The 27,708-nt window shown below is 46.7% G+C and overlaps 1 protein-coding gene across 1 annotated transcript in view; it reads left to right on the top strand.

Moving 5' to 3' along the window:
- Nucleotides 1-8,421: 8,421 nt before the first annotated feature.
- Nucleotides 8,422-27,708, top strand: part of GLIS1 (GLIS family zinc finger 1) — a 406,284-nt gene continuing 386,997 nt past the window's right edge. The window contains exons 1-2 of the mRNA XM_063938711.1: nucleotides 8,422-8,523; nucleotides 19,217-19,346. Coding sequence (XP_063794781.1) covers nucleotides 19,340-19,346 — 7 coding nt within the window. The 5' untranslated portion in view covers nucleotides 8,422-8,523; nucleotides 19,217-19,339. The remainder of the gene's footprint in view (nucleotides 8,524-19,216; nucleotides 19,347-27,708) is intronic.

Genomic DNA, 27,708 nt, shown 5'->3' with positions numbered 1-27,708 from the left:
TTTTACACTGCAAATTAGATTGCAGATTGAACACACCACACCCAAATCTAACTCTCTCTGCACATGTTACATCTGCCTCCCCTGCAGTGCACATGGTTTTGCCCAACTGCTAACAAAATTCCTGCTGCGATCAACTTGGAATTAAACCCATAGTTTTATTGTCAAACATGCGTTCTTATATGTATTTCAAATAGCCCCGGTGTTCTTACCCACCAAGTAAAGAAAATAGAACCATAGCTCTCCTCTTTGATCTGGATGGAGAACAGGGCTATGCACACCCACTGATCCCAGTAAAGATAACTAGTCAGCTAATCCAATGCCAGACAGGCAGTCCCAGAGGACGGTGTTTTCTCCCCCCTGGGGCTGCCAGTGTGGACTGTGATAAATACAGAGATCACTTCCAATAAGATGCAATCCTGCCAGATCCATTGCGTGTAAGCAGGCACTGCAAGTGCACCAGTCTGGACTCGCTCTGACAGGACGGTAGGCAGCCTCCCTTACGGTATAAGGTAGGAGCCAACACTGTGTCTGTGTGCATAGCACTGCATACTGTATGTACACTTACACATATGAGTGCCCATTATTTGCAATGAGTTAGGAAGAAGACATGGATTTGGGCTAGCATTTTAAATAAAATGGCAGATTTGGGGTAAGATTTTTAATGAAGGAGGGGGAGGAGGATTTTGGGTAATTTCTTTTAATGAGAGATCAGATCAGTGGTGTTATTGTTTTTGTGTTTGCGTGTGTGGGACAAAGCTAGAATATTGTTTTTTAATGAGAAAATTGTGTTTGTGGGGAGTAGTGTTAGTTTTTAATTAGGTGTGTGCATGGGGGAGGGGGGGGTCATATATGGGGTATGACTTTTAGGTTGGTGAAATATGGGGTCTGATTATAAACAAAGTAGGTTCTGGCAAATTATTTTAAAGGGGCAATTCAATTGTTTTCTCGCTCCCGAATTTCCTATCTAAAATGTGCCATTTGCTTTTTTGGGTGCCCAAAAGCCTGACTTTGGGCAGATTTCTTCTCTCCACTTCAACACTTTATATACTTGCAAATATTAAATGCCACCCTGATGTATGTAGAGGATACCACAGACGCAGTGACGTGCGGTGGGGTGAAGCAGGTGAGGCAGAGCCTTTCCTGTCATATTAAAAAAAACAGAGTTTTGATTGTATAAAGCAGAGGTTCTCAAACTCGGTCCTCGGGAGCCCACACAGTGCATGTTTTGCAGGTAACCCAGCAGGTGCACAGGTGTATTAATTACTCACTGACACATTTTAAAAGGTCCACAGGTGGAGCTAATTATTTCACTTGCGATTCTGTGAGGAGACCTGCAAAACATGCACTGTGTGGGCCCCCGAGGACCGAGTTTGAGAACCTCTGGTATAAAGTATATGAAAAATACAAAGAATATGTTTTAAATATCTTCTTTGCATTATTCTAATAATTTTTATAGTCAAAACTCTGGACTAAAAAGTCTATGGCAGGTGAGGCAGTGCCTCACCTGCTGACCTTTTCAGAACTTCTCAGATCAAAACTCACCAAATTTTCAGAAGTTTATACTACTGCACCTGTGTATAATGCCCAGATGTACCCTTTGGCTCATATATTGCATTTAAATCTGGCTCTGGTGCTAGACAGTGCCTCCTGAGCCATTGAGCTCACCGCACATCCTTGCGGGACAGCCGATTTTGGTGATCTCTGCTGCAATCCCCCATTTTCAATGGCAAAAGTAGCCCCAATAGGTTTTTATGGGAACTGCTAATTGGCAAATTACCATGCACTGGAAAGTGAAGCATTCTGGAACTTGCCCACCATAATTAAAGCCGCTGTACCCAATAGGCTGCACTCCACAATAGTTACCGGGAGAGGAATCTGCATAATTCTATGAATTTTTGATATGGCCTAAGGCCTATCACAGAAGTCTCCTGCAGAAGGATAATTAGCGATGCAGATAGCAGTCTTCATTATAATCAATATGACTCCTACTGTATGTTATACCCCTTTCAGACTGCCTGAGGCGGGTCGCACACGTGAGCCTGACACGGGAGCTCCCAGCGTCGCCCCACCTCAGGCTCCCCGCGATCTCCAAGAGCCGCCCGTACACAGAGCGTGAACGGGAAACGGGTCACATCAACCTGGCTCCCGTTCACATCACACAGTGAGCTAGCTTGAAGACGTGTTCAATCCTGCTCACGACCAGGGTTGAAATACCGGGTCACTCGACCCGGTATTTCAACCCTTGCACCTTTCAGACCACACATGAACACAGGTTATGCACATTTATGTGCCAATAACCCATGTTCAGGGGTGGCGGTCTAAGAGGGGTATAACAAAACTCCAAAAAGAAAAGTTTGTTGGAGTTTGACCCAATATACCATCTTTAGATGGTGTAAACTATTTTAAGCCTATGGAGGCTTACTCACAGGAGAGCATACCTCCCAACTGTCCCGATTTTCGCAGGACAGTCCCATTTTTTGGGGACTGTCCCGCTGTCCCACCCGCGGGCCACAGTGTCCCGCGGGGGGGGGGGTCAGTTTGGAGGCTCTGTCAATCGCTGCTCTGCGGTGAATAGATGCTGTGCGCATGCGCACAGCGTCTATTCAGTGGAGTCAGAGGGAAAGGGAGCATGCCAGCGGCTCACAGAGCGCTGGGCATGCCCCCTCAGTGATGAAAATGGGGGCGTGGCTCGCGGTCGTGGGTCCTTCCGCTAAGCCATGCCCCCTTTTCATAGGTCACGCCCCCTTTTCGGGAGCGTGCGGCGAAGCAGCGTGAGTGTCCCGCTCCACAAGTAAAGAAAGTTGGGAGGTATGGGAGAGGGATCTTCTGATGCCTCTCCCACAGCTTCCATCCGACAGCGGAAACTGGGCCTGGGTAATTAGTACCTATCCCCACAGATGAAAATGATTAGATAATTAAAACAATGTTTCCCTTAGAACACAGAGGGGTAAATATTATAGTCTGCGAACTGCAGGCATCGGCGAGTTCTCGGTGAGTCGGCCTGATGTTTTAAAAGGGCAATTATTTAAAAGGCTAAACCCACCTGGTTTTGCCTTTTAAATTATTACCTCTTTAAAATATTGTATAGACTTGCCGAGAACTCACTGATGCCTGCTAGTCACAAGCTGTTACATTTATCCCAGCACGCAGGAAAATTCTATCACACTGGGTGGGATGTATGAAAGCTACAAATGCGGTGGATATATCACGCTGGGCGTGATGTATCAAAGCTACAAATGCGGTGGATGTATCACACTGGGCGGGATGTATCAAAGCTACAAATGCGGTGCATGTATTACGCTGGGCAGGATGTATCAAAACTACAAATGCGGTGTATGTATCACACGGCGGGATGTATCAAAGCTACAAATGCGGTGGATATATCACGCTGGGCGGGATGCATCAAAGCTACAAATGCAGTGGATGTATCACTCTGGGCGTGATGTATCAAAGCTACAAATGCGGTGGATGTACCACGCTGGGCAGGATGTATCAAAGCTACAAATGCGGTAGATGTATCACACTGGGCGGGATATATCAAAGCTACAAATGCGGTGGCTGTATCACGCTGGGCGGGATATATCAAAGCTACAAATCCGGTGGATGTATCACGCTGGGCTGGATGTATCGAAGCTACAAATGCAGTGGAGCTGCATGCTGGGTGGGATATATCAAAGCTACAAATGCAGTGGATAAATCATGCTGGGTGGGATGTATCAAAGCTACAAATGCAGTGGATGAATCATGCTGGGTGGGATGTATCAAAGCTACAGATGTTTGGCTGCATTTTTCGTAAGCACAAGCGATTCTGGCGCTTGGACTCGGTAGGCAACGCCATCTATATATGATGTTGCCTAATAGAAGTCTATGGGCTTCTTATTGCAAAGTTCACTTCTGCTGGAAATGGACGCTATGCATGGCGGTCATGGTGACCACACATACACGGAAGCCAGGTACCGCACTCAGCACATCGCAGGGACAGGCTCCTTTTCGGAACCCCTGTACCTGCCTGTGCCGGTTGATACATTCATCCGATATGACTGCATTCTGCAATGTGATCCTGGGCGCTACTATAGTGCACAGATGATACTGCAAATGTGTTCAATGAAAAATGGACCCCTAAGGGCCATTAATCACAAAATATCTGCGGCTGTTCCCTTTTTTGAGGGTTAGCTGCAAATATGTACAGGGCCGTCTTAACAGCAGTGTAGGCCCCTGGGCACAGCAATGCACTGGGCCCCCTATCCATCCTCCAGAGGTAGGGATTTGGGGTGCTAGCGGCGGTAGGGGGGGTTCTATCTTCCGCTCACATGTAGGACCTAGAGCAGTAATTTCTGTTAATTACTCCTTGACTGCACAGATGGGGCTAAACTGTAGACGGGGGCATTGGGCTGAATGAAGAAGGGGAGGTGGGCTTAATATTCATCAGTGGAGTGGGCTTAATATTCATCATTTTCTGGTGGGAGGGCAGCTTGCTTGACTGCAGATATCTCAAGTTTATGAAAATAGATTTCTTAGCTTTGAATTGGATAAAAATCGAGAGAGCCCCACCTATCAGGAGGTTCTGGGGACTTGGGGATCAGAGTTCAGGAGCCAGAGCAATCCCCTGACGAATATATAAAACTGCATATCAGGCATGTGGAGCTGGAGCAGGGACCAGCTGCTTGAAGGCTGATATATCTGGTTCTGAGCATAGTAGAGATTAGCTGCCAGTGTCCACCGAATGTAGAGAGTCCCAGCTTTTGGAGTATACCATCAGAAAAACTGTAATGGGCCCTACAGACACGGCGATCCACCGCCGAGCTGCACGACCGCCGATACGGCAGGCAGGCGACTCGGCGGCGGGGGAAGGGGGGGGGGGCAGTGACGGGGGAAGTGAAGTTAGATTTGGGTGGGTTATTTTGTTTCTGTGCAGGGTAAATACTGGCTGCTTTATTTTTACACTGCAGTTTAGATTTCAGGTTGAACACACCCCACCCAAATCTAACTCTCTGCACATGTTATATCTGCCTCCCCTGCAGTGCACATGGTTTTGCCCAACTGCTAACAAATTTTCTGCTGCGATCAACTCTGAATTACCCCCAGTGTGCGATGTGCTGTGTGTGCTGATAGCAGGGCCGGCGCTACCATTAGGCAGCTTTAGGCAGCTGCCTATGAGCGCCGGCCACTGGAGGGCGGCACTATAAGATGATTAGAACATGCTTTCTTTATTCTCTCCTGCTCTTCCGTAAGAGATGAGGAGCAGGAATGTTGTAGCTGCTCAGTTGCTGCCGCCCCCCGCCCCCCCCCCCCCCCCGCCCCCCGCCCCCCCCCAGTGATAGCACCTTGCCTTGCATAATCCTGACCTGGCCCCCGCTCCATTACAACATTCTCAAACTGATCCCTGCACCCCCTGCCCCTCCGATCTCGAGCATGATGCCTGCACCCATCCCTCCCCCTCCCACCAATTGCCGGCTCTGGCATGTGTCTTGTCTCCCCCTTACCCCCCCCCCCGTTCCCATGGCGAGTTGCGGACTGGGGGGTGCAGCATATTACTTCTAGCCACCCCCCCTCCCCTCCACAGGCTCAGAGGTTATGCTCCCGCAAGTGTCCCCCCCCCCCCCGTGATTGCGGACGGCTGTCCCCCTACCCCTGTTGCCGCGAGTGCAGGTTCAGTTCCGGCGCCCATATGCGAATTCCAGCCAGCCCCCCAGTGACATATTCCGGCAGTTTACCTGCTGCCCCCCCCCCCTGCTACGAGTGCAGGCTCCAATGTGTTACTCGTCAGAGTAACCATATTACCCCCCCCCACTCATCCTGCCGCGACTCTCTCACTGCCCCCCCCCATGCACCATACCCCGTAGCACATGCAGGGGGGGTGTTATGGGCACCCAGAAATTCCCCCTGATGGACTGCATTCCTTATTTTAAAAAGCCGCGATCGCGAACGCGATCGCATTCGCAGCTGCCGCTGCGGGGATGAGGGATCTATTGCCGGCATAGTGGCCTGCAGATACTGGGAGCTACTGTGCAATGCTGTGGTGTGTCCTCATCATTCCAGTGGCTGGCAGTGTCTCTCCTCTCCAACCCAGGTACATATATGTGCAGTACAATGTATATGTTTGTTTAAATGTACAGTATGTGTGTGTTGTGTTTGTGTTATGTATGTTTGTGTGTGGAGTGTATGTATAGTCTGTGTATTTTGCCTACAAACACACACACTGTAACTGTCGTCTCTCTCCCTGTCGTCACTGTCGTCACTCTCTGTGTCGTCACTCTCCGTGTCGTCCCTGTCGTCACTCTCTCTCCCTGTTGTCACTCTCCCTGTCGTCACTGTCTCTCTCTCCCTGTCGTCACTCTCCCTGTCGTCACTGTCTCTCTCTCCTTGTCATCACTCTCTCTCTCCCTGTCGTCACTGTCTCTCTCTCCCTGTCGTCACTGTCTCTCTCTACCTGTCGTCACTGTCTCTCTCTCCCTGTCGTCACTCTCTCTCTCCCTGTCGTCACTCTCTCTCTCCCTGTCGTCACTCTCTCTCTCTCCCTGTCGTCACTCTGGCTGTCCCTGCTTTCACAATTTCAGCTCATTCAGTGTGCTACAATGTGAATTTCGGCACATTCAGTGTGCTACAATGTGAATTTTGGCTCGTACCATGTGCTACAATGTGAATTTCGGCTCAGTCAGTGTGCTACAATGTGAATTTTGGCTCATTCAGTGTGCTACAATGTGAATTTTGGCTCATTCAGTGTGCTACAATGTGAATTTTGTCTCATTCAGTGTGCTACAATGTGAATTTTGGCTCATTCAGTGTGCTACAATGTGAATTTCGGCTCATTCAGTGTGTTACAATGTGAATTTCGGCTCATTCAGTGTGCTACAATGTGAATTTCGGCTCATTCAGTGTGCTACAATGTGAATTTTGTCTCATTCAGTGTGCTACAATGTGAATTTTGGCTCATTCAGTGTGCTACAATGTGAATTTTGTCTCATTCAGTGTGCTACAATGTGAATTTTGGCTCATTCAGTGTGCTATAATGTGAATTTCGGCTCATTCTGTGTGCTATAATGTGAATTTCGGCTCATTCGGTGTGCTACAAGGTGAATTTCGGCTCATTCAGTGTGCTATAATGTGAATTTCGGCTCATTCAGTGTGCTATAATGTGAATTTCGGCTCATTCAGTGTGCTACAAGGGGAATTTCGGCTTATTCAGTGTGCTACAATGTGAATTTCAGCTCGTACCGTGTGCTATAATGTGAAAGGGGCACCAGTACTAGATAGTATAAGGGGTTCTACTACACGGGATACGCCCCCTTTTGGGTGACCACGCCCCCTTTTCTAGAGCCATACCCCCACTTCCAAATTTCCACTTCGACCATGTGTGTGTGTGTGTGTGTATATATATATATATATATATAGAGAGAGAAATGGGGATGGGGGCACCAGCGACCAACGGTGTCAAAAATAAATCTAAAAATATTTAAAAAGAAGTGGCTGGATACGTTTTCAGATTAAAAATTAAAATTACATTTATTTATAATAAGAGTTAAGATATCAATAAAATTATAGAGTAAAATGACATAAAAAGAGAGCTGAAGGAAGTAAAATAAAGTAAAGAAAATGCATAAAATAAAATAATGAAAATACAAAACATAAAAAGTACCGAGTGTCAAAATCTAATAGAATAAAAGAATGGTGCTTATCTTTTAAAAATGGAGGGTCAGTTAGAGGTACACCCAACGCGTTTCGTCCGTTCAGACTTCTTCAAGGGGTTAGGTACTAATGAACAAGGGACTTATTTATAGCTAGTGCAAGTGTTAATTGATAGTTGTGACATCACTTCCTGTTAAAACTATCCGTTTTGTTTAAGTACACAAATCTAAGTTTTAATACATTAGACTGAATGAGTCTATAATTAAAAGTCCATGTGTTATTTATGTGTTCAAAAACGAGTCTTATAAATGTTATTTTTGGGGCTTAGAAGTTTCCATATATATAATATGAGACTACATGCACACACATATATGTGGGGGGGGCAGCTGACAATTTGCCTAGGGTGCCGAGAAACCTTGCACCGGCCCTGGCTGATAGGGGTTCTGTGGGAACCCCATGCCGGCTGAAAATGCAGTGAGCAGCCCATAGGCTACAATAGGCTACCGCCATCTTCAGATAGTGATAGATGCAGGCCAATATCGGGAATGCTTCGCAATCTGGATATTGGTAAATCTGTCAGCAGTGGCGTGAATATGCAACATACAGTATGATAAATGGGCCACTATGACTTGCCAGCTAACGCAGACGGTAATGTCAGATAATTCTGTAGATTAGTTTTATAACATTTATCTGTTATCCTGTAGTACTGCAGCATGACCGCCAGGGGGAGCTGGTTCTCTTTTCAATAAGAAGTGAGATACGTTTAGGACCGGGCGCTTTGAACGCAGGCAGAGCGCAGTGCATGGAGCGTAGATATGGGAAGCTCGGGGACCGGCATGGGGGCAGGAGGGGCTCTTGGTGACATGCACAGAGCAGGATGGTATCAGCATAATACAGGTAAGATCTTCTCTCTTGCTTTCCGCGACAGGGATTATGGTCTGTGATGAGGACGGGGTTTGGCATCCTGCATGCCGGGATTACTCATCCATGAGATGCTCTGTGGGGTTTGGGATGTTATAGACTTCCACTTACATAGAAAGTGCAATAACGAGAGTCCACATCATGTCACCTATACAGCTGCTGAGTCGTCGGGCAGAGGGCTGTCTGTATACTATTGGCTGTGTCATGTCCATATCCAGCGTCCTGGGCAGCACATACACTATAGCTAATGGGTAATGATGACCATACTAATGTGTCATGTTACTGTGCAGGGGAGATGTACATGCAGTCCCTTATACAGTGCATTATAGAGACCCCCATATATTACTGTGCAGTCCCTTATATGGTGCATTATAGAGACCCCCATATATTACTGTGCAGTCCCTTATATGGTGCATTATAGAGACCCCATATATTACTGTGCAGTCCCTTATATGGTGCATTATAGAGACCCCCATATATTACTGTGCAGTCCCTTATACAGTGCATTATAGAGACCCCCATATATTACTGTGCAGTCCCTTATACAGTGCATTATAGAGACCATCATATATTACTATGCAATCCCTTATACGGTGCATTATAGAGACCACCCTATATTACTGTGCAGTCCCTTATACAGTGCATTATAGAGACCACCATATATTACTATGCAATCCCTTATACGGTGCATTATAGAGACCACCCTATATTACTGTGCAGTCCCTTATACGAAGCATTATAGAGACCACCATATATTACTCTGCAGTCCCTTATATGGTGCATTATAGAGACCACCATATATTACTGTGCAGTCCCTTATACAGTGCATTATAGAGACCACCATATAGGGGGTCATTCTGACCCGATTGCACGCTGCAGTTTATCACAGCAGTGGGATCGGGTCCGAATTGCGCATGCGCTGGCGCTGTAGGCCGTCGGGCCGCTACGTTCGACTCAGCATGATTGACAGGTAGAGGTGGTCGCTGGGCGGGGTGGCCGCCGCTTCGAGGGCGCGGTCCGGCCAGTGCAGGCGTGGCCAGTCCGAACGGGGGGCGGGCTGCAGCGGCTGCGTAACGTCACGCATCCGCTGCGGGCTGGGGAGCAATGAGTAGCTCCCAGCCAGCACGCTAAAGCTGTGCTGGTTGGGAGCTACTCTTGAAGTGCAAAGGCATCGCCGCTGTGCGATGCCTTTGCACTTCTGCGGGAAGGGGGGCGCGGCACTGACATGTGGGGCGGGATAGCCCTGTGCTGGGCGTCCCCCCGCATGTCAGTGTGAATGATCGTAGCTGTGCTAAAATCAGCACGGCTACAATCATCTCGGAATGACCCCCATAGTACGGTGCAGTCCCTTATACAGTGCGTTACAGAGACCATCCCATATTACTGTGCTGTCCCTTATACAGTGCGTTACAGAGACCATCCCATATTACTGTGCAGTCCCTTGTACAGTGCGTTACAGAGACCATCCCATATTACTGTGCAGTCCCTTATACAGTGCGTTACAGAGACCATCCCATATTACTGTGCAGTCCCTTATACAGTGCGTTACAGAGACCATCCCATATTACTGTGCAGTGGAGATGCTGTGCGTGCAATCCCTTAAACGGTTCAGTATGAAGTTCCGGCTCACGGGATCCCATCCGCCAGAATGCAGTCAGAGGGAGAATAGCGTGTGGCGACGGTATTCCAGTGGCAGCATTTCACCGCTAGTCAGGATTCCGGCGTCGGCACTGTGACTGCCAGGATCCCGACTAGCGGTATTTTAACTGCTTCCCTCTTAAACAGTGCATTGCAGAGATGCCAGTACATTACTGTGCAGTGGAGCTACTGTACATACCCTTTCTTTTACGTCCTAGAGGATACTGGGGACTCCGTAAGGACCATGGGAAATAGACGGGCTCCGCAAGAGACATGGGCACTCTAAAGACTTTAGATGGGTGTGCACTGGCTCCTCCCTCTATGCCCCTCCTCCAGACCTCAGTTAGATCCTGTGCCCAGAGGGGACTGGGTGCACAGCAGGGAAGCTCTACTGAGTTTCTCTGAAAAAGACTTTTGTTAGGTTTTTTATTTTCAGGGAGCACTGCTGGCAACAGGCTCCCTGCATCGTGGGACTGAGGGGAGAGAAACAGACCTACTTAAATGATAGGCTCTGCTTCTTAGGCTACTGGACACCATTAGCTCCAGAGGGTCGGAACGCAGGTCTCACCCTCGAAGTTCGTCCCGGAGCCGCGCCGCCGTCTTCCTCACAGAGCCGGAAGATAGAAGCCGGGTGAGTATGAGAAGAAAGAAGACTTCAAAGGCAGCAGAAGACTTCGGATCTTCTATGAGGTAACGCGCAGCGGTAACGCTGCGCGCCATTGTTCCCAACACACACACACACACACACACTGGCGGCACTGTATGGGTGCAGGGCGCAGGGGGAGCGCCCTGGGCAGCAATTATTAACCTTTTAAGGGACACTGGCAAAGATATATATACTGCGGAGGCAGTATATGGCAAAACCCCCCGCCAGTATAAAGATTTGAGCGGGATCGAAGCCTGCCAGTGAGGGGGCGGAGCTTGATCCCTCAGCACTAACCAGCGCCATTTTCTCCACAGCACGCTGCAGAGAAGCTGGCTCCCCCCGGACTCTCCACTGCTGAACACATACAGAGGGCAAAAAAGAGGGGGGGGGCACATTTATTTGGTGCAGTGAGTATATTTATAAAAGCGCTGTTCTGACTGGGATTTTATTCCAGTATCCGGTGGCACTGGGTGTGTGCTGGCATACTCTCTCTCTCCAAAGGGCCTTATTGGGGGACTGTCTCCATATATATATATATATATATATATATATATATACATAGCTATCCCTGAGTGTGTGGGGGTGTCGGTACGTGTGTGTCGGCATGTCTGAAGCAGAAGGCTCATCTAAGGAGGAGGTGGAGCAGATGATTGTGGTGTCTCCGTCGGCATCGCCGACACCTGATTGGCTGGATATGTGGATTGTTTTAAATGCAAATGTGTCTTTATTACATAAGAGAATGGACAAAGCAGAGTCCAGATAAAAGTCAGGGAGTGAAGCCATGGCTTTGGCTGTATCACAGGGCCCTCCAGGGTCTCAGAAACGTCCCCTGTCCCAAGTAGCAGACACTGATACCGACACGGATTCTGACTCCAGTGTCGACTACGATGATGCGAGGCTACACCCAAGGGTGGCCAAAAGTATTCATTATATGATTATTGCAATAAAAGATGTTTTATATATCACAGATGACCCCTCTGTCCCTGACACGAGGGTATGCATGTTTAAGGAAAAGAAACCTGAGGTAACCTTTCCCCCATCTCATGAGCTGAACGCGTTATTTGAAAAGGCTTGGGAAACTCCAGACAAGAAACTGCAGATTCCCAAGAGAATTCTTATGGCGTATCCTTTCCCTGCACAGGACAGGTTACGGTGGGATTCCTACCATCTCCAGATACGGCAGCCCTCAAGGATCCTGCTGATCGCAGACAGGAAACTACCCTAAAATAAATTTATGCACATACGGGTGCTTTGCTCAGACCGGCAATAGCGTCGGCTTGGGTTTGTAGCGCTGTAGCAGCTTGGGCAGATACCTTGTCATCTGACATTGATACCCTAGATAGGGATAGCATTTTATTGACTTTAGGTCATATTAAAGACGCAGTCTTATATATGAGAGACGCTTCCAGAGACGTTGGGCTGTTAGGTTCAAGAGCTAACGCCATGGCGATTTCTGCTAGGCAAGCCCTGTGGACCCGTCAATGGACGGGTGATGCCGACTCAAAGAGACATATGGAAGTTTTGCCTTACAAGGGTGAGGTTTTATTTGGGGAAGGTCTCGCGGACCTGGTTTTCACAGCTACCACGGGTAAATCTACCTTTTTACCTTATGTTCCCCCACAGCAAAAGAAAACACTGCAATATCAGATGCAGTCCTTTCGGTCGCATAAGTCCAGAAGAGGTCGGGGCTCTTCCTTTCTCGCCAGAGGTAAGGGTAGAAGGAAAATATTGCCTGCTACGGCTAGTTCCCAGGAGCAGAAGTCCTCCCCGGCTTCTACTAAATCCACCGCATGACGCTGGGGCTCCACTGAGGGAGTCCGCGCCGGTGGGGGCACGTCTACGACTCTTCAGCCAGGTCTGGGTTCAGTCAGACGTGGATCCTTGGGCGATGGAAATTGTATCCCAAGGCTACAAGCTGGAATTCGAAGACGTGCCTCCTCGCCGATTTTTAAAATCGGCTTTACCAGCTTCTCCCCCAGAAAGCTTAGCTGCAATTCAAAAACTTTGTCAACAACAAGTGATTGTCAAGGTGCCCCTAGTTCAACAGGGGAAGGGGTACTATTCAACCCTGTTTGTGGTCCCGAAACCGGATGGCTCGGTCAGACCCATTCTAAATCTAAAATCCCTAAACCTGTACTTGAAAAAGTTCAAATTCAAGATGGAATCGCTTCGGGCAGTTATCTCCAGCCTGGAGGTGGGGGATTTTATGGTGTCACTAGACATAAAGGATGCATACCTTCATGTCCCCATATATCCCCCTCATCAGGCATACCTGAGATTCGCTGTACAGGACTGTCATTACCAGTTTCAGATGTTGCTGTTTGGGCTTTCCACGGCCCCGAGGATTTTTACCAAGGTAATGGCGGAAATGATGGTGCTCCTGCGCAAGCAGGCTGTCACAATTATCTCGTACTTGGACGATCTCCTGATAAAAGCGAGATCGAGAGATCAATTGCAGAAAAGCGTGTCACTCTCCCTGAGAGAGCTGCAGCAGCATGGCTGGATTCTAAATCTACCGAAGTCACAGTTGATTCCAACGACACGGCTATCTTTCTTAGGCATGATTCTGGACACGGAAAAAAAGAGGGTTTTTCTCCCGATGGAAAAAGCCCAGGAACTCCAGAACATGGTCAGAGACCTGTTAAAACCGAAAAAAGTATCAGTCCATCAATGCACTCGAGTACTGGGAAAAATGGTGGCGACCTACGAGGCCATCCCCTTCGGCAGGTTTCATGCGAGGACGTTTCAGTGGGACCTTCTGGACAAGTGGTCGGGGTCCCATCTACAGATACATCAGAAAATAAGCCTGTCTCCCAGGGCCAGGGTGTCTCTTCTGTGGTGGCTGCAGAGTGCTCACCTTCTCGAAGGTCGCAGGTTCGGCATTCAAGACTGGGTTCTGGTGACCACGGACGCGAACCTCCGAGGATGGGGAGCAGTCACACAAGGAAGACATTTTCAGGGACTATGGTCAAGCCAGGAGGCTTGTCTACACATCAACGTACTGGAATTGAGGGACATATACAACAGCCTACGACAAGCGGAGACTCTTCTTCGCGACCTACCGGTTCTGATTCAATCAGACAACGTCACGGCTGTGGCTCATGTAAACCGCCAAGGCGGGACAAGGAGCAGAGTGGCAATGGCGGAAGCCACCAGGATTCTTCGCTGGGCGGAAAATCACGCAAGCGCTCTGTCAGCAGTCTTCATTCCGGGAGTGGACAACTGGGAAGCAGACTTCCTCAGCAGACACGATCTCCATCCAGGAGAGTGGGGACTTCATCAAAAAGTTTTTGCAGAGATAACAAGTCAGTGGGGACTTCCACAAATAGACATGATGGCGTCACGCCTCAACAAGAAGCTTCGGAGGTATTGTGCCAGGTCAAGGGACCCTCAGGCAGTAGCGGTGGACGCTCTGGTGACACCATGGGTGTTTCAGTCGGTCTATGTGTTCCCTCCTCTTCCGCTCATCTAAAAAATACTGAGAATCATAAGACGAAAAAGAGTGCAGACAATACTCATTGTTCCGATTGGCCGCGAAGGGCCTGGTATTCAGATCTTCAGGGAATGCTCACAGATGATCCGTGGCCTCTTCCTCTCAGGGAAGACCTATTGCAGCAGGGACCCTGCGTGTTCCAAGACTTACCGCGGTTACGTTTGACGGCATGGCGGTTGAACACAAAATCCTAGCGGGAAAAGGTATTCCGGAGGAAGCCATCCCTACTCTGATTAAGGCTAGGAAGGAGGTGACGGCGAACATTATCACCGCATGTGGAGGAAGTATGTATTTTGGTGTGAAGCCATGAATGCTCCTACTGAATATTTCCATCTGGGCCGTTTTCTCCACTTTCTACAGACAGGAGTGAATATGGGCCTAAAGTTAGGCTCCATTAAGGTACAGATTTCGGTCCTATCAATTTTCTTTCAGAAGGAATTGGCTTCTCTCCCAGAAGTCCAGACTTTGTAAAGGGAGTGCTGCACATCCAGCTTCCTTTTGTGCCCCCAGTGGCACCATGGGACCTTAACGTGGTGTTACAGTTCCTAAAATCTCACTGGTTTGAGCCTCTTCAAACGGTGGATTTAAAATTTCTCACTTGGAAGGTGGTCATGTTGTTGGCCTTGGCATCTGCACGGCGGGTGTCCGAATTGGCGGCTTTATCTCACAAGAGCCCCTATCTGATTTTCCATGTGGATAGAGCAGAATTAAGGACTCGTCCTCAATTTTTGCCTAAGGTGGTTTCATCTTTTCATATGAACTAACCTATCGTGGTGCCTGTGGCTACGGGTGACTTGGAGGATTCCATGTCCCTTGATGTAGTCAGGGCCTTAAAGATTTATGTAGCCAGGACGGGTCGGGTTAGGAAAGCAGAGGCACTGTTTGTCCTGTATGCAGCCAACAAGCTTGGCGCTCCTGCTTCTAAACAGACTATTGCTCGCTGGATCTGTAACACGATTCAGCAGGCTCATTCTACGGCTGGATTGCCGTTACCAAATTCGGTAAAGGCCCATTCCACTAGGAAGGTGGGCTCTTCTTGGGCGGCTGCCCGAGGCGTCTCGGCATTACAGCTTTGCCGAGCGGCGACTTGGTCGGGTTCAAACACTTTTGCTAAATTCTACAAGTTTGATACCTTGGCTGAGGAGGACCTTATGTTTGCTCAATCGGTGCTGCAGAGTCATCCGCACTCTCCCGCCCGGTCTGGAGCTTTGGTATAATCCCCATGGTCCTTACGGAGTCCCCAGCATCCTCTAGGACGTAAGAGAAAATAAGATTTTAAACCTATCGGTAAATCTTTTTCTCCTAGTCCGTAGAGGATGCTGGGCGCCCGTCCCAGTGCGGACTACATTCTGCAAGATTTGTATTTAGTTATTGCTTACATAAGGGTTGTGTTACAGTTTTGATCAGTCTCGGGCTGATGCTGTTTTGTTTCATACTGTTAACTGGTTCGTGTGTTCCGAGTTGTACGGTGTGGATTGGTGTGGGCTGGTATGTATCTTGCCCTTAGATTAACAAAAATCCGTTCCTCGTATTGTCCGTCTCCTCTGGGCACAGTTCTGTAACTGAGGTCTGGAGGATGGGCATAGAGGGAGGAGCCAGTGCACACCCATCTAAAGTCTTTAGAGTGGCCCATGTCTCCTGCGGAGCCCGTCTATACCCCATGGTCCTTACGGAGTCCCCAGCATCCTCTACGGACTAGGAGAAAAAGATTTACCGGTAGGTTTAAAATCAAATTTTTACATTGCATTACAGAGATGCCAATATACTAATGTGCAGTGGAGATATTGTACAGTCCTTTTTACAGTGCAGTGGAGATACAGTACAGACCTTAATTATACAGTGCATTATAGAAACCTTCATACGTTATTGTGCCTGGGACATACTACACTGAGACCTTATATAGTGTATTATAGAGACCCTCGTATATTACCGTGTTGGGGAGATACTATACTGAGACCTTATATAGTCTATTATAGAGTCCCTCGTATATTACTGTGTTGAGTAGATTCTATACTGAGACCTTATATAATGCATTATAGATACCCCCATATATTACTTTGCAGGATGGATACAGTGCAGGACTTAAAACATGCATTACAGAGACCCTCACACCTTCATGTGGAGATGACTTACTAAGACCTTCATATATTTCTGTGCATTGTTGAGATAAACTGCACTGGAGGTGCTGCAGCAAGACCCTTATACATTACTGTGCAATGGGTGCTGGTACTCCTAATCATTACTGTGTGGGAGATACCCTCATATTGTGCAATAGATCTACAATAACGTCATGCAGATTTTATACTGAGACCCTCATACTTTGAATTGTAAATTGTGTTCTGAAGACTCATGTTGTGCAGCAGACACCTTTCTGTTGTGTAGTGGAGATGATGTACTGAGACACAGTACAGTGGAGCCCTTTTATTGTGCAGTGGAAATGATGTACCAAGACCTAATACAGTGGAGCCCTTCTATTGTGCAGTGGAGATGATGTAACGTGACACAATTTAGTGGAACCCTTCTATTGTGCAGTGGAGATGATGTAACGAGACACAATACAGTGAAGCCCTTCTATTGTGTAGTGGAGAGGATGTACTGGGACACAATACAGTGGAGCCCATTTATTGTGCAGTGGAGAAGATGTACTGAAACACGATACAGTGGAGCCCTTTTATTGTGCAGTGGAGAAGATGTACTGAGACACAGTACAGTGGAGATGATGTACTGAGACACGATGCAGTAGAGCCCTTCTATTGTGGAGTGGATGTACCGAGACAAAATACAGTGGATCCTTTTTATTGTGCAGTGGAGAGAGTGTACTGGGACACAATACAGTGGAGTCCATTTATTGTGCAGTGGAGAAGATATACTGAGACACGATACAGTGAAGCCCTTCTATTGTGCAGGGGAGATGATGTACTGAGACACAGTACAGTGAAGCCTTTCTATTGTGCAGTGGAGATGATGTACTGAGAGACGATGCAGTAGATCCCTTCTATTGTGCAGTGGAGAGGATGTACTGAGACAAAATACAGTGGATCCTTTTTATTGTGCAGTGGAGAGAGTGTACTGGGACACAATACAGTGGAGCCCATTTATTGTGCAGTAGAGAAGATGTACTGAGACACGATACAGTGAAGCCCTTCTATTGTGCAGGGGAGACGATGTACTGAGACACAGTACAGTGAAGCCTTTCTATTGTGCAGTGGAGATGATGTACTGAGGGACGATGCAGTAGATCCCTTCTATTGTGCAGTGGAGAGGATGTACCGAGACAAAATACAGTGGATCCTTTTTATTGTGCAGTGGAGAGAGTGTACTGGGACACAATACAGTGGAGCCCATTTATTGTGCAGTGGAGAAGATGTACTGAGACACAATACAGTGAAGCCCTTCTATTGTGCAGTGGAGATGATGTACTGAGACACAGTACAGTGAACCCCTTCTATTGTGCAGTGGAGATGATGTACTGGGACACAATACAGTGGGGCCCTTTTATTGTGCAGTGGAGATGATCTACTGAGACACAATACAGTGAAGCCCTTCTATTGTGCAGTGGAGATGATGTAACGAGACACGATACAGTGGAGCCCTTCTGTTGTGCAGTGGAGAAGATGTACTGAGACTCAATACAGTAGAGCCCTTTTATTGTGCAGTGTAGAGGATGCACTGAGATACAATACAGTGAAGCCCTTTTATTGTGCAGGGGAGAGGATGTACTGAGACACAATACAGTGATGCCCTTCTATTGTGCAGTGGAGAGGATGTACTGAGATACAATACAGTGAAGCCCTTCTATTGTGCAGTGGAGAGGATGTACTGAGACACAACACAGTGAAGCCATTCTACTGTGCAGTGGAGAGGATGTACTGAGACAGTACAGTGGAGCATTTTTATTGTGCAGTGGAGATGATGTACCGAGAAACAATACAGTGGAGCCCTTTTATTGTGCAGTGGAGAAGATGTACTGAGACACGATACAGTGGAACCCTTTTATTGTGCAGTGGAGAAGATGTACTGAGACACGATACAGTGGGGCCCTTGTATTGTGCAGTGGAGGTGATGTACTGAGACACAGTACAGTGGAGCCCTTTTATTGTGCAGTGGAGATGATGTACCGAGAAACAATACAGTGGAGCCCTTCTATTGTGCAGTGGAGAAGATGTACTGAGACACGATATGGTGGAGCCCTTTTATTGTGCAGTGGAGATGATGTACTGAGACACGATACAGTGGAATCTATTTATTGTGCAGTGGAGAAGATGTACTGAGAAACAAAACAGTGGAAACCTTCTATTGTGCAGTGAAGATGTACTGAGACACGATACAGTGGAGCCCTTTTATTGTGCAGTGGAGATGGTGTACTGGGACACAATACAGGGGAGCCCATTTATTGTGCAGTGGAGAAGATGTACTGAGACACGATACAGTGGAGCCCTTCTATTGTGCAGTGGAGAAGATTTACTGAGCCACAATACAGTGGAGCCCTTCTGTTGTGCAGTGGAGATGATGTTCTAAGACACAATACAGTGGCGATGGGATGCAGTGCTGACACCCTCAGACTGTAAAGTGGAGATTGCAGTGCAAATCATTATTTAGTAGGAGCAGTCAGACTAAGCTGCACACTGTAGATTTAAGCCATCTATCCACACAAAGTAATTGATGCATTTGGCGGTTTCTTATACCTGGTCTGCATTTATAGACCCTTATACCATGATATTACTGTTCTGTCACACTAATACAGGATGTCAGAAATCCTGGATCCCTTATGTCATACCGAGGTCCATGGATCCTTGTCATTTTGGGTGTGTGCTATAGATGGAGGGGTGTGTGCATGATACTATTAATGATGAGAAGCAGCCTCCTTCACTCATTTCTCCGTCCATTCATAGACCTCAAACCTGGCATGGACACGCTCCCTTAGAAGGCATGTAACAAGCCAAAATTCAGCCCGAAGAGTCCCAGTTCTCCCAGTGTCGTGGGACGAGTAAAGTTCAATTTAGGACTACAGCATCATGAAAGGTATGTCTGGACCACTGGTACCGTCTCATCTTCTGGGTCCCAAAGACCATTGCAGAATATTCTCAAGGTTAATGGTCAGATCTTGTGTATGGTACTGGAATTGATCAATATCTTTCTCAGTGTGTTTATATTTGGATAGTATCTCAAAATATTCTTTTATGCTATTTCATTTCTGTTTTGCCGTACTGTTGCTGTGCGTTCTGCTAATTATTACAGTTCAGAGACAAATTAAAAATTAGTCCATTATAATAATTGAACATTTTACAGTTTAATTGTTAAAAAAAAGGGAACATACTAACAAAATTGTGCCTGAACTCTGGGAAATGCAGCAAATGTACCAGCTGTTTCAGGCTCCTCTAATGCATAATGACTACTGGATAATGATGACTTTTTAAAAATGTTTTACTTTATCAGTACTTACAAACAGCTGTACGTTCTCATGATTCATTAGACTGTAATGTAGGTAAATTGCAATCTATAAGTGTACTTCATTATTTGTTTTTATAGAATTAAAAATATTATAGTTTTTTTTAATGTTCATTTATCATATTTATATTGTGGCATTTTCTCATATTAATCAATTTCTACGGTTTAGCCTGTAGTGTCCCTTGTACTTAGAGTGTCTTTAAAAAACGTTAAAACTAATTATTAGTATGATTCAAATAATGTGCATTGTGAGGGTCTCTTTTTTTAATTTGTTAATTGTGTGAATAACTTGGATTAGTCATGTTTATGCCATAAAAATAGACTCTAACAGACAGATCTGCACGCACACATCAATGCGTTTGTTAAAACTGTGTTTTTGCTCCGTTTGTTTAACTTATGTACGTTTCTATGTTTTACACAATTCCCATTTAAAACAGGCATACTGGAGATTATATGCATAAATTAGTGAAGTACTAATGCTCTAGAACCCACAGCAGCCAATCAGATTACTGTAACTGTGTAATTTTCAAGTGAGTTATCAAAGCTGATTGACTACTACGGCTTAAAGCACATTTTTTTCTGTGCTTTTAAATAAAGTTTGTTAGCTAAATTATCCTGGGAGACATTGGGAGGCGATTGTTCTAATTGTTGGGTTCCTGAATGTAATAAAAATGAGTTGTTCCTTATGACACAAAACAAATAAACCCCTACCCAACTCAAAGCTGATTCCTGCGAGATAAATGTGTAGTTAAAAGAGACTTAGAATGCGAATAGGCTGTAGTACTGTTCCTTTGAGAAATTATGTGCAGGAATGGCATTCTCCTAAACCTTGCAGATGTCCAGGAAGTAAGGGATCACAATAAAGCAAAATTTATAGCTATATGCCCAACTAAGAAATGCTGTGCAGCAGGTATGGGAAAAAAGAATTAAAAAATATATATATAAAAAAAATTAGAAACTTTTTTTTTTTTGGGGGGGGGGGGGGGCTTGGGGAGGGAATTAATGTTTCAATGCTTTTTAACTTTTTTAACTTTAATAACCAGAAGTTGGATTTGTTAATGTTAGAAGGCGCTAAGACATAGTTGATCAAGGTTTCTAACAGATAGCAGTGTTCACAGTGTTAATATAATAAGGAGGCTTCAATTTCTTTTTCTTTAATACATTAATGCAAAAGAAAAGTATTTTTTCTAGCTCTGCTTTGCAGACTGTTTTACTGTATGTCATGGAGTAGTACAAACAGGTTTAGTAAATGACAATATATGTTACAGGTTTAGGTACAAATACAGTATATGGTATAATTAAAGCAGGCTATACACAAAAAAAACTCACTTCATCCCCAAACATGGGAACTCTGTATAGTGTGCACAGCTAAATTAACTGTCTGTATGTGCTGGTGAGTACCCGCTGTTGGTAGTTACATAGATTTACATCCATGTTTGTTTCATTTAAAAAAAATGCAATTTGGTCTTACAATTAGATTGGCAGATGAGATCAACGAATAAAAAATACAAGGAAAAACATGACATTCATCCATGTATTACAAAGATATTCCTGTATTTCTGTATTTATTACTAATGACCCCTGTTTGACATTAAATGATGAAAGCATTGTGAAATAGGTATGGGTTGTATTGTACAGATATTGGGGGTAATTCCAAGTTGATCGCAGCAGGATTTTTGATAGCAACTGGGCAAAACCATGTGCACTGCAGGGGAGGCAGATATAACATGTGCAGAAAGAGTTAGATTTGGGTGGGTTATATTGTTTCTGTGCAGGGTAAATACTGGCTGCTTTATTTTTACACTGCAAATTAGATTGCAGATTGAACACACCACACCCAAATCTAACTCTTTCTGCACATGTTATATCTGCCTCCCCTGCAGTGCACATGGGCCCTCATTCCGAGTTGTTCGCTCGGTATTTTTCATCGCATCGCAGTGAAAATCCGCTTAGTACGCATGCGCAATGTTCGCACTGCGACTGCGCCAAGTAACTTTACTATGATGAAAGTATTTTTACTCACGGCTTTTTCTTCGCTCCGGCGATCGTAATGTGATTGACAGGAAATGGGTGTTACTGGGCGGAAACACGGCGTTTCAGGGGCGTGTGGCTGAAAACGCTACCGTTTCCGGAAAAAACGCAGGAGTGGCCGGGGAAACGGTGGGAGTGCCTGGGCGAACGCTGGGTGTGTTTGTGACGTCAACCAGGAACGACAAGCACTGAACTGATCGCACAGGCAGAGTAAGTCTGGAGCTACTCTGAAACTGCTAAGTAGTTAGTAATCGCAATATTGCGAATACATCGGTCGCAATTTTAAGAAGCTAAGATTCACTCCCAGTAGGCGGCGGCTTAGCGTGTGTAACTCTGCTAAAATCGCCTTGCGACCGATCAACTCGGAATGAGGGCCATGGTTTTGCCCAGTTGCTATCAAAATTCCTGCTGCGATCAACTTGGAATTACCCCCTTTGTTATGTTGTCAGTGTTTTTTGTTGTAATGTCTAACTGTCATTTTATACCAAAGCTGTGGTTTTTAATGGCTGCCAGTTGCCTCTAGAGATAATTTAGAGGGTTACCGTATAATAACATACCAGGCTGTGTGACGGATAAATCATTTACAGATTTTAGGCTGGATTATATACTAGCTGTAACTCCACTTAATTTTTTGTGTGCCTTATACCTTTTAACTTGATGCAACTCCAAGCAGAGAGAGGGGGTTTGTTTTCATTTAAAAAACTGTTTATTTACAGTATGAGATAATTGATTCTGTAAATCTCATGGGAGCTACTAAAGTCAGTAATCTGTACAGAGTGCTTGTGCCTGCTTACTTTGCTGGGTTGTGGATCGGGGATCCTGCTGGAACTGGTACAATGCATTAGATTGCTTTTATTTTTATAATCGTTACGTGGTAGAATTTGAAAGTAGTATTCGCTTCTTTACGCCTCTTTTTCTTTTTTTTCAAGAAAATTATAATAATGAGTTATGCTGCTTTCACATCGCAAAACCTGCTTTTGAAACGGTTCTTTAAACGGTTCTTAAAACGGGTCTGAGCAGTTAAACCCCCTTCACATCGCATGTTGTAACCAGTATATTACCATTTCATTACCGTTTTGGTACCTTTCACACTGAACCCGTTTCACCCATACAAAACAGTGGTTGTCATTTTAAATGTTTATTTCCTGCTTCTGCCTGGTGAGATCACACATGGAGACAGCCTATCACCTTCTGGGGCTTGCAAATACCGTTTCAGACCTTTTCACACTGCACAATTAAACGGGTCTGAAACGGGTAGGACCCTGCTTTTTTACCGTTTCAAAATACCAGTATTTTGTAAACGGTAAATTGAAGGTGACCCTTTCACATCGCAGCTCGAACCGTTTAGGAAGCCAGTAAAAATGGCAAATTACCGGGTACAAGCTGCGGTGTGAAAGGGGTATTAGTCTGTAATCTCCAACATGGCAGGGGCTGATATAAATAATTCTATATTGCCCATAAAGCGCTGTATTAATAGTCTGTAATATTAGTAATGTTTGAATTGTTTTTTGGAGTGTCAAATTTTACATTATTGACATGAGACCGAACAACGCAGAAGAGCTGAAGGCCGCTATTTTACGCATCTTTATATTCCATAACACCTCAGCAGTGCCACAGGCTGATAGAATCCATGCCACGCCGCATTGAGGCAGTAATTCACGATATTCTAATTTTCTGAGTTTCACCTTTTATATTCAAATAGGAACCCAGACCATCAGTCTAATGCAGAGATTTTCAACCTTTTACAACTCGCGGCACACTGAACAAGATTTAAAAATTGCCAAGGCACATTTAAATATAATGGTAATGCATGGTGCAGTTGTGTGTCGTAGGATGTCATGTCACAGCTTCTCCATAGGTAGCTTTTTGCTGCAAGTTGAATAGGTCATGTTGGAGTTTTAGAAGTTCTATTATTTTATATCTCTTAAATGCTGCAGCTTGTCAATCATGCTGAGGCTGACGGGGCTACGAGCGACATCGCGCAGACCCCCAAATATCGCATTTTTACAATTTGGTCCACTGTGCAATATTTGGGCCAATCAGCAGATTTTCGTCTGCTCGGCCCAATAATCTCAGAGTGTGCACACAGCATCCAGGGGCGACTATCATTGCAAAACCAGCAGACTCAGATGATTGGATCTGACCAGCTACTGCACAGCATTTCTCCATAACAATGAGCTTGATATCATGCACAGTTTATAGTGTGTATGCATTTCCGATCATCTTTCCAACATTTATGCCCATTGTTCATTTAAAAACGTCACCTTCGTAAGGAGCTTTAGGACCGATCACTTTTCAGATTGGAATGATAAATCACTAGTGTGTGTGCTCAAAATCAGATGTTCTCAAGATTGTTTAATTGCTCTGAAAGTTGTCAAGCCATTCGGATCGTTCAGGTATGTCCCTAGCATTATAGATAATATTTTTGAGATGATCGTTATGTAAAATAAATTGATCTGTATCGATCTCATGAACTGTTGCGTTTTGTTTTGATTGTTGTAGGGTTTTTTTTAATCCAAGAGTCAGCTGATGTGTACTCTCACTGAGGGGTATATTTACTGATTATCGGGTTTTAGAGTTCCTGTAGTATTTACTAGGATAATAGAAATGAAGTGGCAGAGGTCTCTGGTGGCCAGCAGGGGAAGAGGATGTGCCCTGGAAGAGCTCTGCACGGCGTCCACTATTGTAAAGTTTCCCACTGCTGCTGGCCCTTGTATCTCCCCCTCCGTGGCATCCTGCAAGCCTGCTCGCTGGGTCCGCTATTGGGGGGCAGAGGCGTAACTAGGGTTTTCGGAGCCCAGGGCAAGATGGAAAATGCCCCCCCCCCAAAAAAAAAAAAAAAAAAAAAACACACACAAAAAGAAGCATGTGCGCGTGCGGCGAAAAAACGGGCGTGGCCACACACCAGAAGGGGTGTGGCCACGCTCCAGAAGGGGTGTGGCCACTGAAAATGGCCCACAGTGCCAGTTACATTGCCCCACAGTGCCGGGTACATGCCCCACAGTGCCGGATACATTGCCCCACAGTGCCGGATACATTGCCCCACAGTGCCAGATACATGCCCACTCAGTGCCAGTTACATTGCCCCACAGTGCCAGTTACATTGCCCCACAGTGCCAGTTACATTGCCCCACAGTGCCGGATACATGCCCCACAGTGCCAGATACATTGCCCCACAGGGCCAGATACATGCGCCACTCAGTGCCAGATACATGCCCCACAGTGCCAGTTACATTGCCCCACAGTGCCGGATACAATGCCCCACAGTGCCGGATACATGCCCCACAGTGCCAGATACATGCCCCACAGTGCCAGATACATGCCCCACAGTGCCAGTTACATGCCCCACAGTGCCAGATACATGCCCCACAGTGCCAGTTACATGACCCACAGTGCCAGTTACATGACCCACAGTGCCAGATACATTGCCCCACAGTGCCAGTTACATTGCCCCACAGTGCCAGATACATTGCCCCACAGTGCCAGTTACATTGCCCCACAGTGCCAGTTACATTGCCCCACAGTGGCAGATACATTGCCCCACAGTGCCAGTTACATGCCCCACAGTGCCAGATACATGCCCCACAGTGCCAGGCCCCACTCAGTGCCAGTTACATGCCCCACAGTGCCAGTTACATGCCCCACAGTGCCAGATACATTGCCCCACAGTGCCAGATACATTGCCCCACAGTGCCAGATACATTGCCCCACAGTGCCAGTTACATTGCCCCACAGTGCCAGATACATTGCCCCACAGTGCCAGATACATGCCCACAGTGCCAGGCCCCACTTGGTGCCAGATACATGCCCCACTGTGCCGCCGGACTTTCCCCCCCCGTGCCGCCGGACCCCCCCCCCCCTTTGTCACTTACCGGCCGCTTGTTGCTATGTGAGGGGAGGAGAGCGCAGCGCCTCTCCTTCCCCTCACCGCTCCAAGTCTCCGGCGGCTGTCTGGCGCCGGTTCGCTAGCCAATCAGAGCTTGCGAACCGGCAGCCAATCAGGAGCCGGTCTGCAAGCTCTGATTGGCTAACGCCGGAGACCGGACACAGCAGCGCTGCTAGTGCTGGCAGCGGCGGTGAGGGGAGGGAGAGACGCTGCGCTCTCCTCCCCTCACATTTAGGGTTGACGGGGGCGAGTGGGGCATGATGCCCTGAACGCCGGCGGCGCCCCCCTCTCCTGGGCCTGCCAAGGCGCCCAGGGCACGTGCCCCACTCGCCCTACCCTAGATACGCCTCTGTTGGGGGGCACCTTTCCGGGAGCTGGCGGCCGCTGACGGAGCTCCGGAGCCTCGCGGCCTACTACACCTCCGCAAGCCGGGACCTCGCATACTCCCGCGGTCCACCGCGGACATTCAGGGCGGCGGAGCGGAAGTGCCCGCTTTGCCCGCGCCCGCGGCTGTTTCGCCCCCCTCACCCTGACCCCCGGAGTGCGGCCACTGACCTGTCCTGAGCCTCCTAGAGCCCACCAAGACGCTGGGCAGCTGGCTGGGAGCTTTGACCAGGCTGTATTAAAGCTCCCCATACACACGGTGGCCATCTTGGAAACTGGCAGGCTGGGGATTCCTGCTGCAGGCAGCCTGCTGTGGTCACTGGCAGGTCCATGATCTTTGCTTTATATATTTGTTAAAATCAATACACAGATGCAAATACATATATAAAAAATAAAATAATATGACATTGATCATGCCAAAAAAAACATATTGATAATGAGCCTTAATAAGCCAGTCTCTGACTCCAAATTATTCACTCAGGGCAGTCTTTGTGCACAATGCCGGCATATGCAACTATTGCTGGAAGATGGAAAGAGTCCTGCAGAGCATACGTATGCATAAATTTAAATGGCGTCCAGGTGATGAGAAATATAGTTACCAAGTCCCAAGTGGTAATTCAGCCGGGTATTCCATCTAGCGGGGTTCTGGAGTGATCTCTCTATCCCACGCAGTGGTAATGGTGATTCTCCCTTTATTAATGTCCACAGTTGAGGGACTGGAATCTCCTGATGAATGGAAAAGTCCTGTGTGACGCCTGCAGGAATCCTTAGCAACGCCCTGGTCAGAGATGTGGCCACAACATGCTCAGCGACTCTCCGAGGCTGAACAGAGCATATCTGATCTGGAAGACGATCTCACAACGGCTAAAACGGCTCTGACCAAGAAAAATTTGTTGCATCTATTCAGGATAAGCTTGAGGACCTTGAAAACCAAATTAGGAGAAACAATGTACGCCTTATCGGCCTGCCGGAGTCGGTGAAACCTCGTGACTGGGCTGCGTTTCAGATTCGGGATCCATTGTAGTGGAACGTGTACACCGTATAGGCCCTGAGCGGCAATCCACAAGAGACAGGCCCCGGCCCGTCATCATGAGAGTTCTCAACTACTAGAGTTGGTATAGGTTAGATGTCAACGACTGCTGCCACCTCCACTAGTGTACGGTCACATATTAAGTTTGTAACTTGGAATGTTGAGGGTTTAAACACCCCAATCAAAAGAAGAAAGATTCTCTCCTATCTTAAACGTGTAAAGCCTGATATAGCTCTCTTACAGGAAACCCATTGGAAAAATACAGATCCCAATGTAGTGAGAGATTGCTGGGTGGGGGGATTTAAAGCGGCCTCCTATTCAACCAAACGAAGGGGTGTATTAATTCTTTTTAGTAAACGTCTGACATATCAAATAAATGATAGTCTGGGTGACCCAGAAGGCCGGTATTTATTTATAAAAATCACTATTTTTGGAGTTCCTTATACCATAGCTACTATTTATGCACCTAATGGCCCTAACTCGCTCTTTTTTTTCTAATCTTTACAATAAGTTACAAGAACGGGCAGAGGGAGAGATTATTTTAGGCGGGGACTTCAATACTGTCCAGTCTCCTGGTTTGGATAGATCCACCTCTGCCAGATCGC

The sequence above is a fragment of the Pseudophryne corroboree genome, chromosome 9 (genome assembly GCF_028390025.1).
Source record: "Pseudophryne corroboree isolate aPseCor3 chromosome 9, aPseCor3.hap2, whole genome shotgun sequence".
Lineage (NCBI taxonomy): Eukaryota > Metazoa > Chordata > Amphibia > Anura > Myobatrachidae > Pseudophryne > Pseudophryne corroboree.
Note: the sequence above shows the minus strand (reverse complement) of the source record. Positions and strands in the feature narration are given on the sequence as shown.